Source organism: Homarus americanus, unplaced genomic scaffold (assembly GCF_018991925.1).
Source record: "Homarus americanus isolate GMGI-L3 unplaced genomic scaffold, GMGI_Hamer_2.0 scaffold8226, whole genome shotgun sequence".
NCBI lineage: Eukaryota > Metazoa > Arthropoda > Malacostraca > Decapoda > Nephropidae > Homarus > Homarus americanus.
In genome coordinates this window covers 1,923,703-1,935,414 of record NW_024717620.1, presented here as the reverse complement: position 1 = coordinate 1,935,414, position 11,712 = coordinate 1,923,703, and the positions used below count along the sequence as shown (strand labels likewise).

Here is an 11,712-nt window from a genome sequence, read left to right as displayed (position 1 = left end):
ACAGCTGGTACACTCTACCTTGACACCATCTGGGCCTCTGCTGCGACCTCCAGCTAACTACAGGGGGCAAGACCCCTCCTTCTGCCAGGTGGTGGTGGCGGGTGGTGGAGGAGGAGGAGGTGGTGGTGGAGGGCTGACTGTGCACCACCACCTTCTACCCGCCACCACCACCTACACCTCTCCTCACCACCACCACCAGCAGCCAGCGGCAGCAGCTGACCCTACCTCGACACCTCGTCATCACCCACATCCACAAGAGCACTACCAGCACCTTGTCTCTGTGAGTACACCTTTACCCTTCTACCTGACCGCTCCTCTTCATATACACCTTCCTCCCCTGGCCTCTCTCCTCCCCTTCATTACATCTATCTTCAGTTCCTCACCCTCTTCTCATAACACATTCATTACATCTCACCCTCCTCCTCCTCCTCGCCACATTATTATCTTCTTCAAGTCACATTTATGATGTTTCTCACCGAGTGTTATTGAGCTTCTTCAGTGATTATGTCTCAGTGAGAACGATCTCTTCTTAACACATCTATCTTCTTCTTCTTCTTTATCCAAAAATAATATCATCATAAAATGTTATTCCTATCAATCTCAATCCTGGAAGTAATTTTTTGGGTCGTGTTTCCATTTTTTTTACCTCTCTTAAACAGGACAAAACCCGATATTGTTCTCTCACCTAACCTAACCTAACCAAACCACAACACACACACAGACACAATACCTCATTCTACCTCATTCATGTCCTATCGTCCCCATCTCTCTTCCCTTTGTCCCACACCCTCTTCTGCCTCTTGATATATTTATAATATTTAATGCATCTCATTTCTTGCAGTGATACCAAAACCGTCAACAACTTTTACATTCCGGTGTCGAGGGGTTGGTAATACTGCATTGTGTCTTTAGAATAATTAATGGAGACAGCAAAAGTGATTGGGAAGTTTAAAGGTTATTGATAAAAGCAAAGACATAGAAGAAAGAAGAAGTGAAATAGAGACATGAAGAATATGATAATAATAAAAGTGTAAGGGCTGTAACTAGCAGGATGGTTGTCCGCCGCTCGTTTGCTTGTTCTCTGGCCCCACTAGGGGGGGGTAGACGGAGGTGAGAAGGTCGCTGCTGCTTCGTCACACATCAGACACTACCCAGCCATCAACACAGCTGTACTTGCACCCCGCTGTTCGATCAAACTCTGGTCATGTACTCATCTGAGGCTCCTGGGGTTCGTGGGCTGATTCCCCAGACCTTCACTATTTGGCTGTCAATCTCCGGACACCTGCTCAACCTACTACCGCGGCTGCCACGTCATCGCCACTTCCACACCCTATCCACCGTTCGTGCCCTGGCGTCTCTCCTGTGTGGCAAGACATCGCCCACCCTTGCCCGGCGCCAAGTGAGGAAGCTGCCCTGGACCTTCCCCCTGAGAGCGAACCACCGCGTCAACTGAACATTCCACCGGGCTGCTGCCCTAGGAAATATTTGTACTTTGTTTGGCTCCCGTAATTGTTTGACTCCCTTAATTGTTTGACTCCCTTAATTGTTTGATTCCCGTAATTGTTTATTTGATATTTGTGTGAGTGGTGTCAATTATTGTGATTATTTTCGTAGAAAAGAGATGTCAATCTCTAACGGTTGTTTGTTACCCTTGGAAACCCATGGTTCTTGACTTTCCTTTTATAAGATCCTGATTAGGCTGGCAAGGGATTTACATCCCAAAGTTCAAGGCCTTTACAAGTGGCGACCTCGCCAGGATTGTCTCTAACCTTCGTTTCTGAGGGTTAATATTCGTTACCGCTGTTTGTTGTAAGTTGCCATGAGCGCGCCCTGAGCACGCCTCTTGCTGTCTGAGGCCCGGAAGTAAGTGTTGTTTGGTGCTTATCCCTTCCTTCTGTTGTGCTAATTTTGTTGCTCTCCCTCGTGCTAGGGAAGGTAATTAGTGTTGGTTGGGGTACACTGTGGATGCTGCCATAGCGTTTCGTTATTGATTCACCTGGTGCGGTTCTTTTCCCTGAGGTGTTTTAACTGGACTGGGTGCGAAACAAGGTTTCCTCCAGCCGGAAAGAATCCTTTAATGGTTTGATTGAGCCACTAAGTAGTTACTTTTGGCTAGTTGCGGGGTAAGTATTTTAATTTGTCACTTTGGCTCTTGGCCTTTCGGATCATTATGTCTAGTTTTGAGGAGTTGAAAGGTCAAGCGGTGGCCCTGGGTCTGACAGATGCTGCTGTTGGTCAGTATATGATCACCCAACAGACTGCCGAGAGAGAGAGGAGTGCTACAAAGAGAGAGAGGAGAGAAAGAGATAGGAACGCAACAGAGAAAGAGAGTTCGAATTAGCTAAGTTGAAGGCAGAAAAGGACATAGAACTAGCTAGGATTAATGCTCAAACTAGACCAGAATCCTCTGGCCCTATACAAGATAATGTAGCAAAACCTAGTTTGCCTGTTTATCGTGAAAAAGAAGACATCGCTTCCTACCTTGTTAGGTTTGAACGGGTAGCTGAGCTGCTTGGTGTGGACAAAGATAGCTATGCTGTAAGATTGGGTAGCCTACTGAGTGGTAAACCGGTAGAGATTTATACGTCCCTCTCTGCCGACATCACTAGAGATTACTCTTTGTTGAAGCAAGCTCTCTTGCGAGGGTTTAACAAGACTTCTGGTGGTTATCGTGTTGATTTCCGCAGAACAAAGATTAGAGCGGGGGAAACATACCAGCAGTTTTCAATCCACATGGGTCGTTTGTTTCAACAATGGCTAGAGGCGTCAGAGGTTGAGGAAACCTTTGTGTCTCTCACTAACTTCATCAAGGAGCACCGGCCAGAGACGCTAGGAGAAGCTGTAGAACTTGCTGACAACTGGGCGTCCGCTCGCAACGCCTACCCCAAGTCTCCCACTCCTCCAGTGAAGAGCACGAAGCCTCCGTCCTCCGAGGAACCATTCACAGGAGTAGAGAGGAGTAGTTCACCGCCATGCGGTGCCACAACTGCGGAGAAGAAGGGCACATACGTTCTCGCTATCCCAGGAATCCCCGTGCCTTCAAATCTACCGACATTCATCAGCCCAGCTACAAGGTCGGCTTCTGTTTGGAAGACAGGAGCTGCCCCCGTTATTGTGTCAGTGGAACAATGAATGGGTCTTGGGCATCTACTATCATCAGGGACACCGGTTGCTCGTGTATTGTTGTCTCTGAGGAAGCCCTGCCTGACGCTGACATCTCCAGCTGCTCGAAGGTTGGCGTCGCCGATTATTTAGGTCGTGTTGACCAGTTCCCTGTTGTTAGGTGCTACCTGCGTTGCCCCTATTTCACTGGTTGGTCTAATGTGGTAAGAGCGCCCAATAAATTCGCTAGTGTTCTCATTGGTAATGTTCCCGGAGTTCGTGACCCTAACGACCCGGAACCCTTAAAACTCTCCTCGCCACCAGGGCAAGTCTCCTCGCCACCTTCTGACTTCGCCTCGCCACCTGCTGACGTCGCCTCGCCTCGCCACCCTCACAAGCCACCTCGCCTCCAATAAAGGTCCAAGTTGTGGAGACACAGTCAGTGAAGGTGAAACGACTGCATCCCTTGGTTCTACCGAAATTGCAGCCACTGACCGTGACGCCCAAGGAGTTCGCCAAGCTTCAAGCCTGTTCTAGTCCTTTAACCGTTGATTCCGTCTGGGTTAATGAGGCTGGAACATGTATAGTATATAGGATTTTAGTAGCGAAACCCAATTGCCTATTATCTATTTATTTAGGATCTGTCTCGGATACAGTTCCAAGTGTATATCACCATAACTTAATCACTGTAGCTATGCGTGTTAAGAGGAGGAGGGAGGCTATGTTAAGTAGCTCTGCTAAATACGTCCGGTTAGTGTGAGGTGTTGAGTGACAATGCTAATGAGCAGGGTCCCATCGAGGGAGAACGGAAATATATCTGACGTCCTCCCTCAAGGGAAGATGGAGCCATCCACGATGGCTCTCAATAACGTCTTCCTCTAGTCAAGGATATCAAACTACTGCCTGCATCAGGTGGCCAGAGAACCGGCTACTTAATGCCTTAGCTCAGCACTAAGTGACACGACTTCCCATGGGCACATCTTATCACGTGCTCTGAACCTGCTACCTCATAGCTAATGGAAAGTTACGGAGGGTGATAGAATATATAAATCAAATGTAATTACCCCATTTATATAATACTTCTGCCTATAAGACAGGGGCTATTACATCGCTCGGTCACCACCTTCCGAGCTTCCACGAGGAATAAACTAAACTCGCAGAAAAACATCCTATACATAAACCTAACCATGCTACGAACATATGTGCAGACACTAAACTGGGGACTCTGGAACCGTAGGCTCATCAACTACTGGGACCCTAGACTTAAGTGTCTTATGAGCTAGTATCTCATATACAATGGCAAGATTGGATGATTCTGACTTAAAAGACAAATATTACTGCCAATATCAACGTAATAGTGGAAATCGTTAACTTGGCTAAGTAAATCCCGTAATAACATGGCAGAAATAATCTTCGCCTACTTTGTGTTTAAGAACGCATCTTCTTAACAATGTACAACTTTTGCTACTATAATCACACTGGATGAATGAGTGTGTGGTGCTTGAGACACTTCAACGAAACATTCATTTTTACGGAGAGCAATGGTACTGAGTTGTGAAGGGTTCTACCACGGTATAGCTGAAAATTTACAGTCTGTGATAATATACTGTAGAACTATGTTATATTTATATTTTGAAAAGATGTGTCTATGATATCATTAACATTATTATCCTTCCTGGGATCAAAATATAAAATGTACTCATTTTCTATGTCTATGATTTGAAAAATTGTATAGATACAAACCAAAAAAATAACCTTGTCCATCCATTTACAGGAAATTGATATAAATTATATTTAAAATAATTAAATTATCAATAGCTGAACAGGTTAAGAATAAATACTGGAAATTATATTACGTCAGTATATATTACAATAAGTAGGGCACTTATAATAATTGATATAAGCTACCCGATGTCTATCTGTGTGAAGTTATGCCGTTGAATCTGTTTTTGTGGGTATATATGATGTATACCTAGGTACCTATTACGGAGGTCTCAGTCGTCGTAGAAAACGGATGCCGACAGACACAGCTGTCCCTCCCACTGATTTAAGGTCGAGATGAGTGGGTCAATGGCCGCCGCGCTGTCAGGTGCTTATCTTCGTTGCATAGCAACTAAATGATGCTTCAAGATGGCGACGGGCAAGTTCACTTCAACGCCGGGGCGTCCACTATCCACCAAAATTACTGACTGCTGGTCTTGAGGTTGCTGGATACGTCCACCACTGCCGAGATGCCTCTCCTTCTGTGTGTCAAACCTTCGGAAGCCCTGTATATATAGGACTCACTGGGGACACCCGGGGAGTAAACAATCTGCAGTCACAAACAGCCAAAACAGTCTGCTTAAACATTGGCGTAAGGTCCATGTGTTGTAAAACCTCGAAGCTCGTAGGTATGTGGCAACACTGTAAGATCCGAGCACAGGATGCTGAATGCTGACCTCGTGAATTCCTCGCCGTCACGCCTTGTTGCCAGACAGGGGTGTTGCCAACTTTCCATAAGATAGAAACTCATCAATAACTCAGAATTGATTATTGAAAAAAAATTGCTCACCTCTTTGGATGACAAAATAAAAGTCACTCAACATATAACATCTCACTACCGGATACTATAATACACTTGGAAGAATATAACACGTCACTCTATTTTGTTTTTGTGTTTTCGTAAAACACTTATGACTTGTTACATAGAATGTGTATCTAGACCGGAATGTCGTTATCCGTTACCACTTGCTGCCACCTTATGTTCTTTGCGCTTTAAGCGTTGGCAACTCTGTACCACTCTGGCGCGGGTGAGGGAGAAAGTGACTTCCAGGGAGGAGGATCAGGCTGGAGATGGGTCTGTTTACAAGTTTGTTTGTATTAATGGTCTGTTACATAGGTCTTGTGTGTCATCCAAGCGACCATCCAAAGTAGGTCGGTTTTTACTGGTTGTCCCTGCTGATTATCGTAGCAACATTCTCACTGTAGCTCACGAGAGTCCTCTAGCAGGACACTGTTCTCGTAGGAAGACATATATGAAGGTTGCTAAACAGTTTTACTGGCCAGGTATGGGAGCAGATATTAGAGGCTTTTGTAGGAGTTGTGATCTGTGCCAGCATATGTCAGCCAAGGGTAGAGTCTGTCCTGTTCATCTTAAACCCTTACCCATCATTACAGAGCCATTTTCTCGGGTAGCCATAGATTTTGTTGGACAGCTCTCATCCCCTTCCTCTAAGAAGCCTAAATTAATATCCAGCTAATTTGTTAAAGAAATATCATCGCAGGGCCTACATTAACTTTGCTCATGTCCTTGACGTCGTTCCCAAGCCGGAGTCGGTCGAGGCACTACCCTGCGAGAGTTCGTGTGAAGTTCAGGCGCCAGACTCGGATGATCTCGGTTGTCAGTTACCGATAACACTGGATGGTATAGAAAATCCTCTACGACTGGCAATAGGCCCAAACTTAAACCTGGACTGAAGTGGATCCCACATGCAGTTCCTTGATACGGCCTAGCGATATTTGGATATCAAGTTACCACTTATTCTTTTTAATGTGACCATTCTCTATTCTTTATTTTGCTCTGCATATTTAACCATTTGTTGTAAGATTATTATATGTTTTGTTGTACTAATCTTAAGTTTTAATCTACCTTACAGTAGATTTTTGTTGGGGGAGCTGTGTAAGGGCTGTAATGAGCAGGATGGTTGTCTGCCGCTCGTTTGCTTGTCCGCTGGCCCCACTAGGGGGATAGACAGAGGTGAGAAGGTCGCTGCTGCTTCGTCACACATCAGACACTACCCAGCCATCAACACAGCTGTACTTGCACCCCGCTGTTCGATCAAACTCTGGTCATGTACTCATCTGAGGCTCCTGGGGTTCGTGGGCTGATTCCCCAGACCTTCACTATTTGGCTGTCAATCTCCGGACACCTGCTCAACCTACTACCGCGACTGCCACGTCATCGCCACTTCCTCCACACCCTATCCACCGTTCGTGCCCTGGCGTCTCTCCTGTGTGGCAAGACATCGCCCACCAACGCCGGCGCCAAGTGAGGGAAGCTGCTCGGGACCTTCCTCCTGAGAGCGAACTACCGTGTCAACGGAACATTCCACCGGGCTGCTGCCGTAGGAAATATCTGTACTTTGTTTGGCTCCCGTAATTGTTTTACTCCCTTAATTGTTTGACTCCATTAATTGTTTGACTCCCGCAATTTTTTATTTGATATTTGTGTGGGTGGTGTCAATTATTGTGATTATTTTCGTAGTAAAGAGATGTCAATCTCTAACGGTTGTTTGTTACCCTTGGAAACCCATGGTTCTTGACTTTCCTTTTATAAGATCCTGATTAGGCTGGCAAGGGATACATATCCCAAAGTCCAAGGCCTTTACAAAGAGAAAAAACTATGAAATAAAGTCAAATAAATAAGGAAACAGAGAGATAAAAATTAAAACTAGGGAAAGGTCAGACAATATGAGAAATCTATTGAAATGTTATTTATTTGAGGTTGAGATAATGATTAATAAGAGCGTAACAAAGGAATGACAGCGAGCGTGTTTAGTTACCATGATAAACACAAATAAATTCAAACTTAAAAGGGGCATTAATGTATTAGAAGTATTTAGATATGTATGAGAGTTAAATATAAGGAAATAAAGTATATATTTCCTTGTGGCATTTATATTTATGGGAAAAAGTTTATTTGGTGGAATTGACAGAACAGTGATGTGTAAAGTACCGACAATACATAGGATAAACAGGTTAAATACGGGTCAATTAATTAATAATAAAACAGATTATATTACCAGTTAGAGAGAAAGCGACTCCCAGTGAAATTAGATTTGATATGAAAATGATAATAACAGTAGGAATAAGAGAGAAGGGGGAATAACATTAGTCTAGGTGGAAACAGTGAACGTGTCAGCAAATGGACCAAATGTGGGAATAACTAAATCAGAGAGAAGGTGAGAGAGGAAATGAATAATACGAAATGCATTAAGAAACGAAGGAAGAGGGAGACTGGTATTAATTAAAAGGGTTATAGATGGATGAAGAAGATGCAACGAACAGGTGATACAGCTGTAAGGAGGAGGAGAAGTCAGAGAGAATCTAACAAATCTGACCGGATATTATTGAATTGTTACGCTAGTGAGGCTAAACTGGAAGACTGAGAAGAGGGTGACTGGTAAAGACTGTGTATACAAGAGGGATGGAAGGTAGAAGAGGGAGTCAAGACCAAACTGAGGGATGCTGCCGAGGCACAAAGAGGGGAGTAAGTACTTGGGGTGGGGAGGGTGGGGCACTGGGGGAGGGGGCACTGGTGTAGGGGGCACCTGAAGGGGGGGGTACTGTGGAGGGGGGCACTGGGTAGGGGGCACTTCAAGGGGCACTGGGAGAGGGGGGCACTGGGGGTGAAGGCATTAGGAAGCGTTATTGTTACACCTGAGTTAAAAATGTTGATTATCCTACACCTTAAAGCACAAACAATCCTATCTTCCTCTACCCCTGACAGGATGACCCTCGATACGCCCACTTGGACCTTGAGGCAGGAGGACGACAGGTCACCTCAGAGGGTCACAGGTCACGGGTGGTGCCAACTGTTTACGCCACCCTCGATACACGCCGCGCTACCTCCCGGGAGACTTTCGACATCAGACACTCACACAGCCAAGCCAGTCTGGATATAGGACGGGGTCACGACGTGGTGTACAGCGACGACACCCGGCACGACCCGGCGTACCACCACCTGCACGACGCTGCACGACCACTGCTGGAGGACGACCACCCGCCAAATACCATCACCTTGGTGTCCAAAAGGGAGAGTTCAGTATAACACCAATGACCACCTAACTCACTCTAACCTAATCTAACCTAACCTAACCTAACCTAACCTAATCTACCCCACCCTAACCTAACGTATCTTGTCCTCGCCTGACCTGAGCCACAACAACGGCCACTCTACCTGCAGCAAATAAAAAAAAATGCTCGTAATTAAGGTCCTATAACCTGCCGTCACACCTGGAGGACTGAGGAGGAACAGGTGTGCTCGCGGGGTGTGTGTGCGACATCAATGAAACGTCAAAGAAACACTCGGGGAATTTTTATAAATGAATGTAACACCACCGTGACGTCATCCAGGTAGAAGGTCTGTGATTGGTCATGTGAGACCTGATCGTGGTTTATGACGTCACTGATAACAGGTTTCAGAGCTAATCAGTGAACAGGAGCCGCGGGATTAGTTCACAAAGGAAGCGGTTGATTGGTTGTCTGAACACAGGTGGTACATGCCATAAAATATTGACTGTATGGTTAGTGGTGACTGTGTGTTTGGTGTCTGTATGGTTGAGTGATGACTGTATGGTTGACTGTGCGACTGTGTATTGACTGTTTGCATGAATGGTGACTATGCTAAGTGGTGACTGGTGTAAGAGATGGATTTAGTTGGCATAAATACTATGCCATGATACCACCAAGACCTTGAAAGATAATATGTGTTCTACTTTACCACACACACACACGCACGCACACACACACACACACACACACACACACACAAGATGATGCTCGGTCTACCTGACTCACCTGTACTCTACCTTAAGGTTCTTAATGAGCAAAGGATATTACAGGTGTTAAGTGATGGTAGTTGTTCAGTGAGTGTTCTGGTTGTTGAGGAAGTTTCTCATCAATATTTATCAAAGTTCCAAAACAAAACTTCATTGATTACAGAAGTTAGAGTATTGGTCTGTGCTGAGGTGTGTGTGTGTGTGTCTGTGTGTGTGTGTGTCTGTGTGTCTGTGTGTGTGTGTGTGACTACTTCCTGTGTCTGTTTTATAATGATAGATATGTATTAATTACCCGAGTCTGTTAAGTGATGGTTAAGTGATGGTGTGTAGAGTATGTTACCAGAGGCCTGTATGTGAGGTGGTAATGGCCTTCATGTTTGTTAACTGTCAAAATAAGAGTAACAAACGATGACCTTCACAATACAACACGAGCGTCAGGACCAACATACCGCGGGCTTCACCTGCCAACAATAACTGGAGTGGGTGTGCTGCTCGGGACAATATATGTTTATGACAACTTTTCTTCGTTTATCTCTCAGGAATATTTCTGGAGGAATTTGTCATTGTTGTTATCTGTTGACCTCGTGTGTACCGAGAGGTGGGAGGAGCCGCCAGAACACAGGGTATCCAACACATGGGACTGGACCTGACAGACTGAACACATCAACTTCTTAACAGTGTCTAGGATAATGACTGAACGACCTCCACTAACACACACATCAACCACACACTGTATGTTTGTCTAGTAGTCGTTGACCTGTCCCCAGCTGTGTCTCTTGACCCCGTATATAACATGACCTAACCTCTGACCTGTATAAGATGTCATCACTTCTCCCGCGTATAGTACATGACCTAGACACCCCCACAACTCCTTTTATTTATACTTCCAGTAACCTTTGACCTTCATTAAGATGAACACTGGTATATTCTACTAAAGCTCTCTCTCTCTCTCTCTCTCTCTCTCTCTCTCTCTAAATCCAACTACATCTAATTTGGTTCAATTGTGACAAATTCATGTGTATATATGCACAAGTTTGTAGCTTATGATGACTTATGTATCACCAGTCATACTACAGATGATGACTTATGTATCACCAGTCATACTACAGATGATGACTTATGTATCACCAGTCATAGTACAGATGATGACTTAAGTATCACCAGTCATACTACAGATGATGACTTATGTATCACCAGTCATACTACAGATGATGACTTATGTATCACCAGTCATACTACAGATGATGACTTATGTATCAATTGAACAGGCGGCCAGATGATGACTTATGTATCACCAGTCATACTAAGGACATGCATCATGTACCCAAATGCACAGATGATGACTTATATCACCAGTCATAATATGATGATGACTTAAGTGTATCACCAGTTATACTACATAGAGCGATGACTTATGTATCACCAGTCATACTACAGATGGATGCACTTTGTGTATCACCAGTCATACCACAGATGATGACTTATGTATCACCAGCCAAAGTATTGTGATGATGACTTGCTATCACCAGTCATACTACAGATGATGACTTAGTGTATCACCAGTCATAGTTTTTACAGATGATGACTTATGTATCACCAGTCATACTACAGATGATGACTTATGTATCACCAGTCATACTACAGATGATGACTTATGTATCACCACAGTCATACTACAGATGATGACTTATGTATCACCAGTCATACTACAGATAATGACTTATGTATCACCAGCCATACTACAGATGATGACTCATGTATCACCAGTCATACTACAGATGATGACATATGTATCACCAGTCATACTACAGAAGATGACTTAAGTATCACCAGTCATACTACAGATGATGACTTATGTATCACCAGTCATACTACAGATGATAACTTATGTATCACCAGCCATACTACAGAAGATGACTTAAGTATCACCAGTCATACTACAGATGATGACTTATGTATCACCAGTCATACTACAGATGATGACTTATGTATCACCAGTCATACTACAGATGATGACTTATGTATCACCAGTCATACTACAGATGATGACTTATGTATCACCACAGTCATA

General features: G+C 44.4%; 1 protein-coding gene across 1 annotated transcript in view; it reads left to right on the top strand.

The window, feature by feature from the left end:
• The window catches only part of LOC121858960, a 71,966-nt gene extending 61,072 nt beyond the window's left edge, over positions 1-10,894 (top strand). The window contains exons 8-9 of the mRNA XM_042355617.1: positions 1-280; positions 8,591-10,894. The exon at positions 1-280 is cut by the window's left edge and continues 41 nt beyond it. Of these exons, the coding sequence (XP_042211551.1) occupies positions 1-280; positions 8,591-8,911 (601 nt within the window). The 3' untranslated portion in view covers positions 8,912-10,894. The remainder of the gene's footprint in view (positions 281-8,590) is intronic.
• The last annotated feature ends 818 nt before the right edge of the window (positions 10,895-11,712 follow it).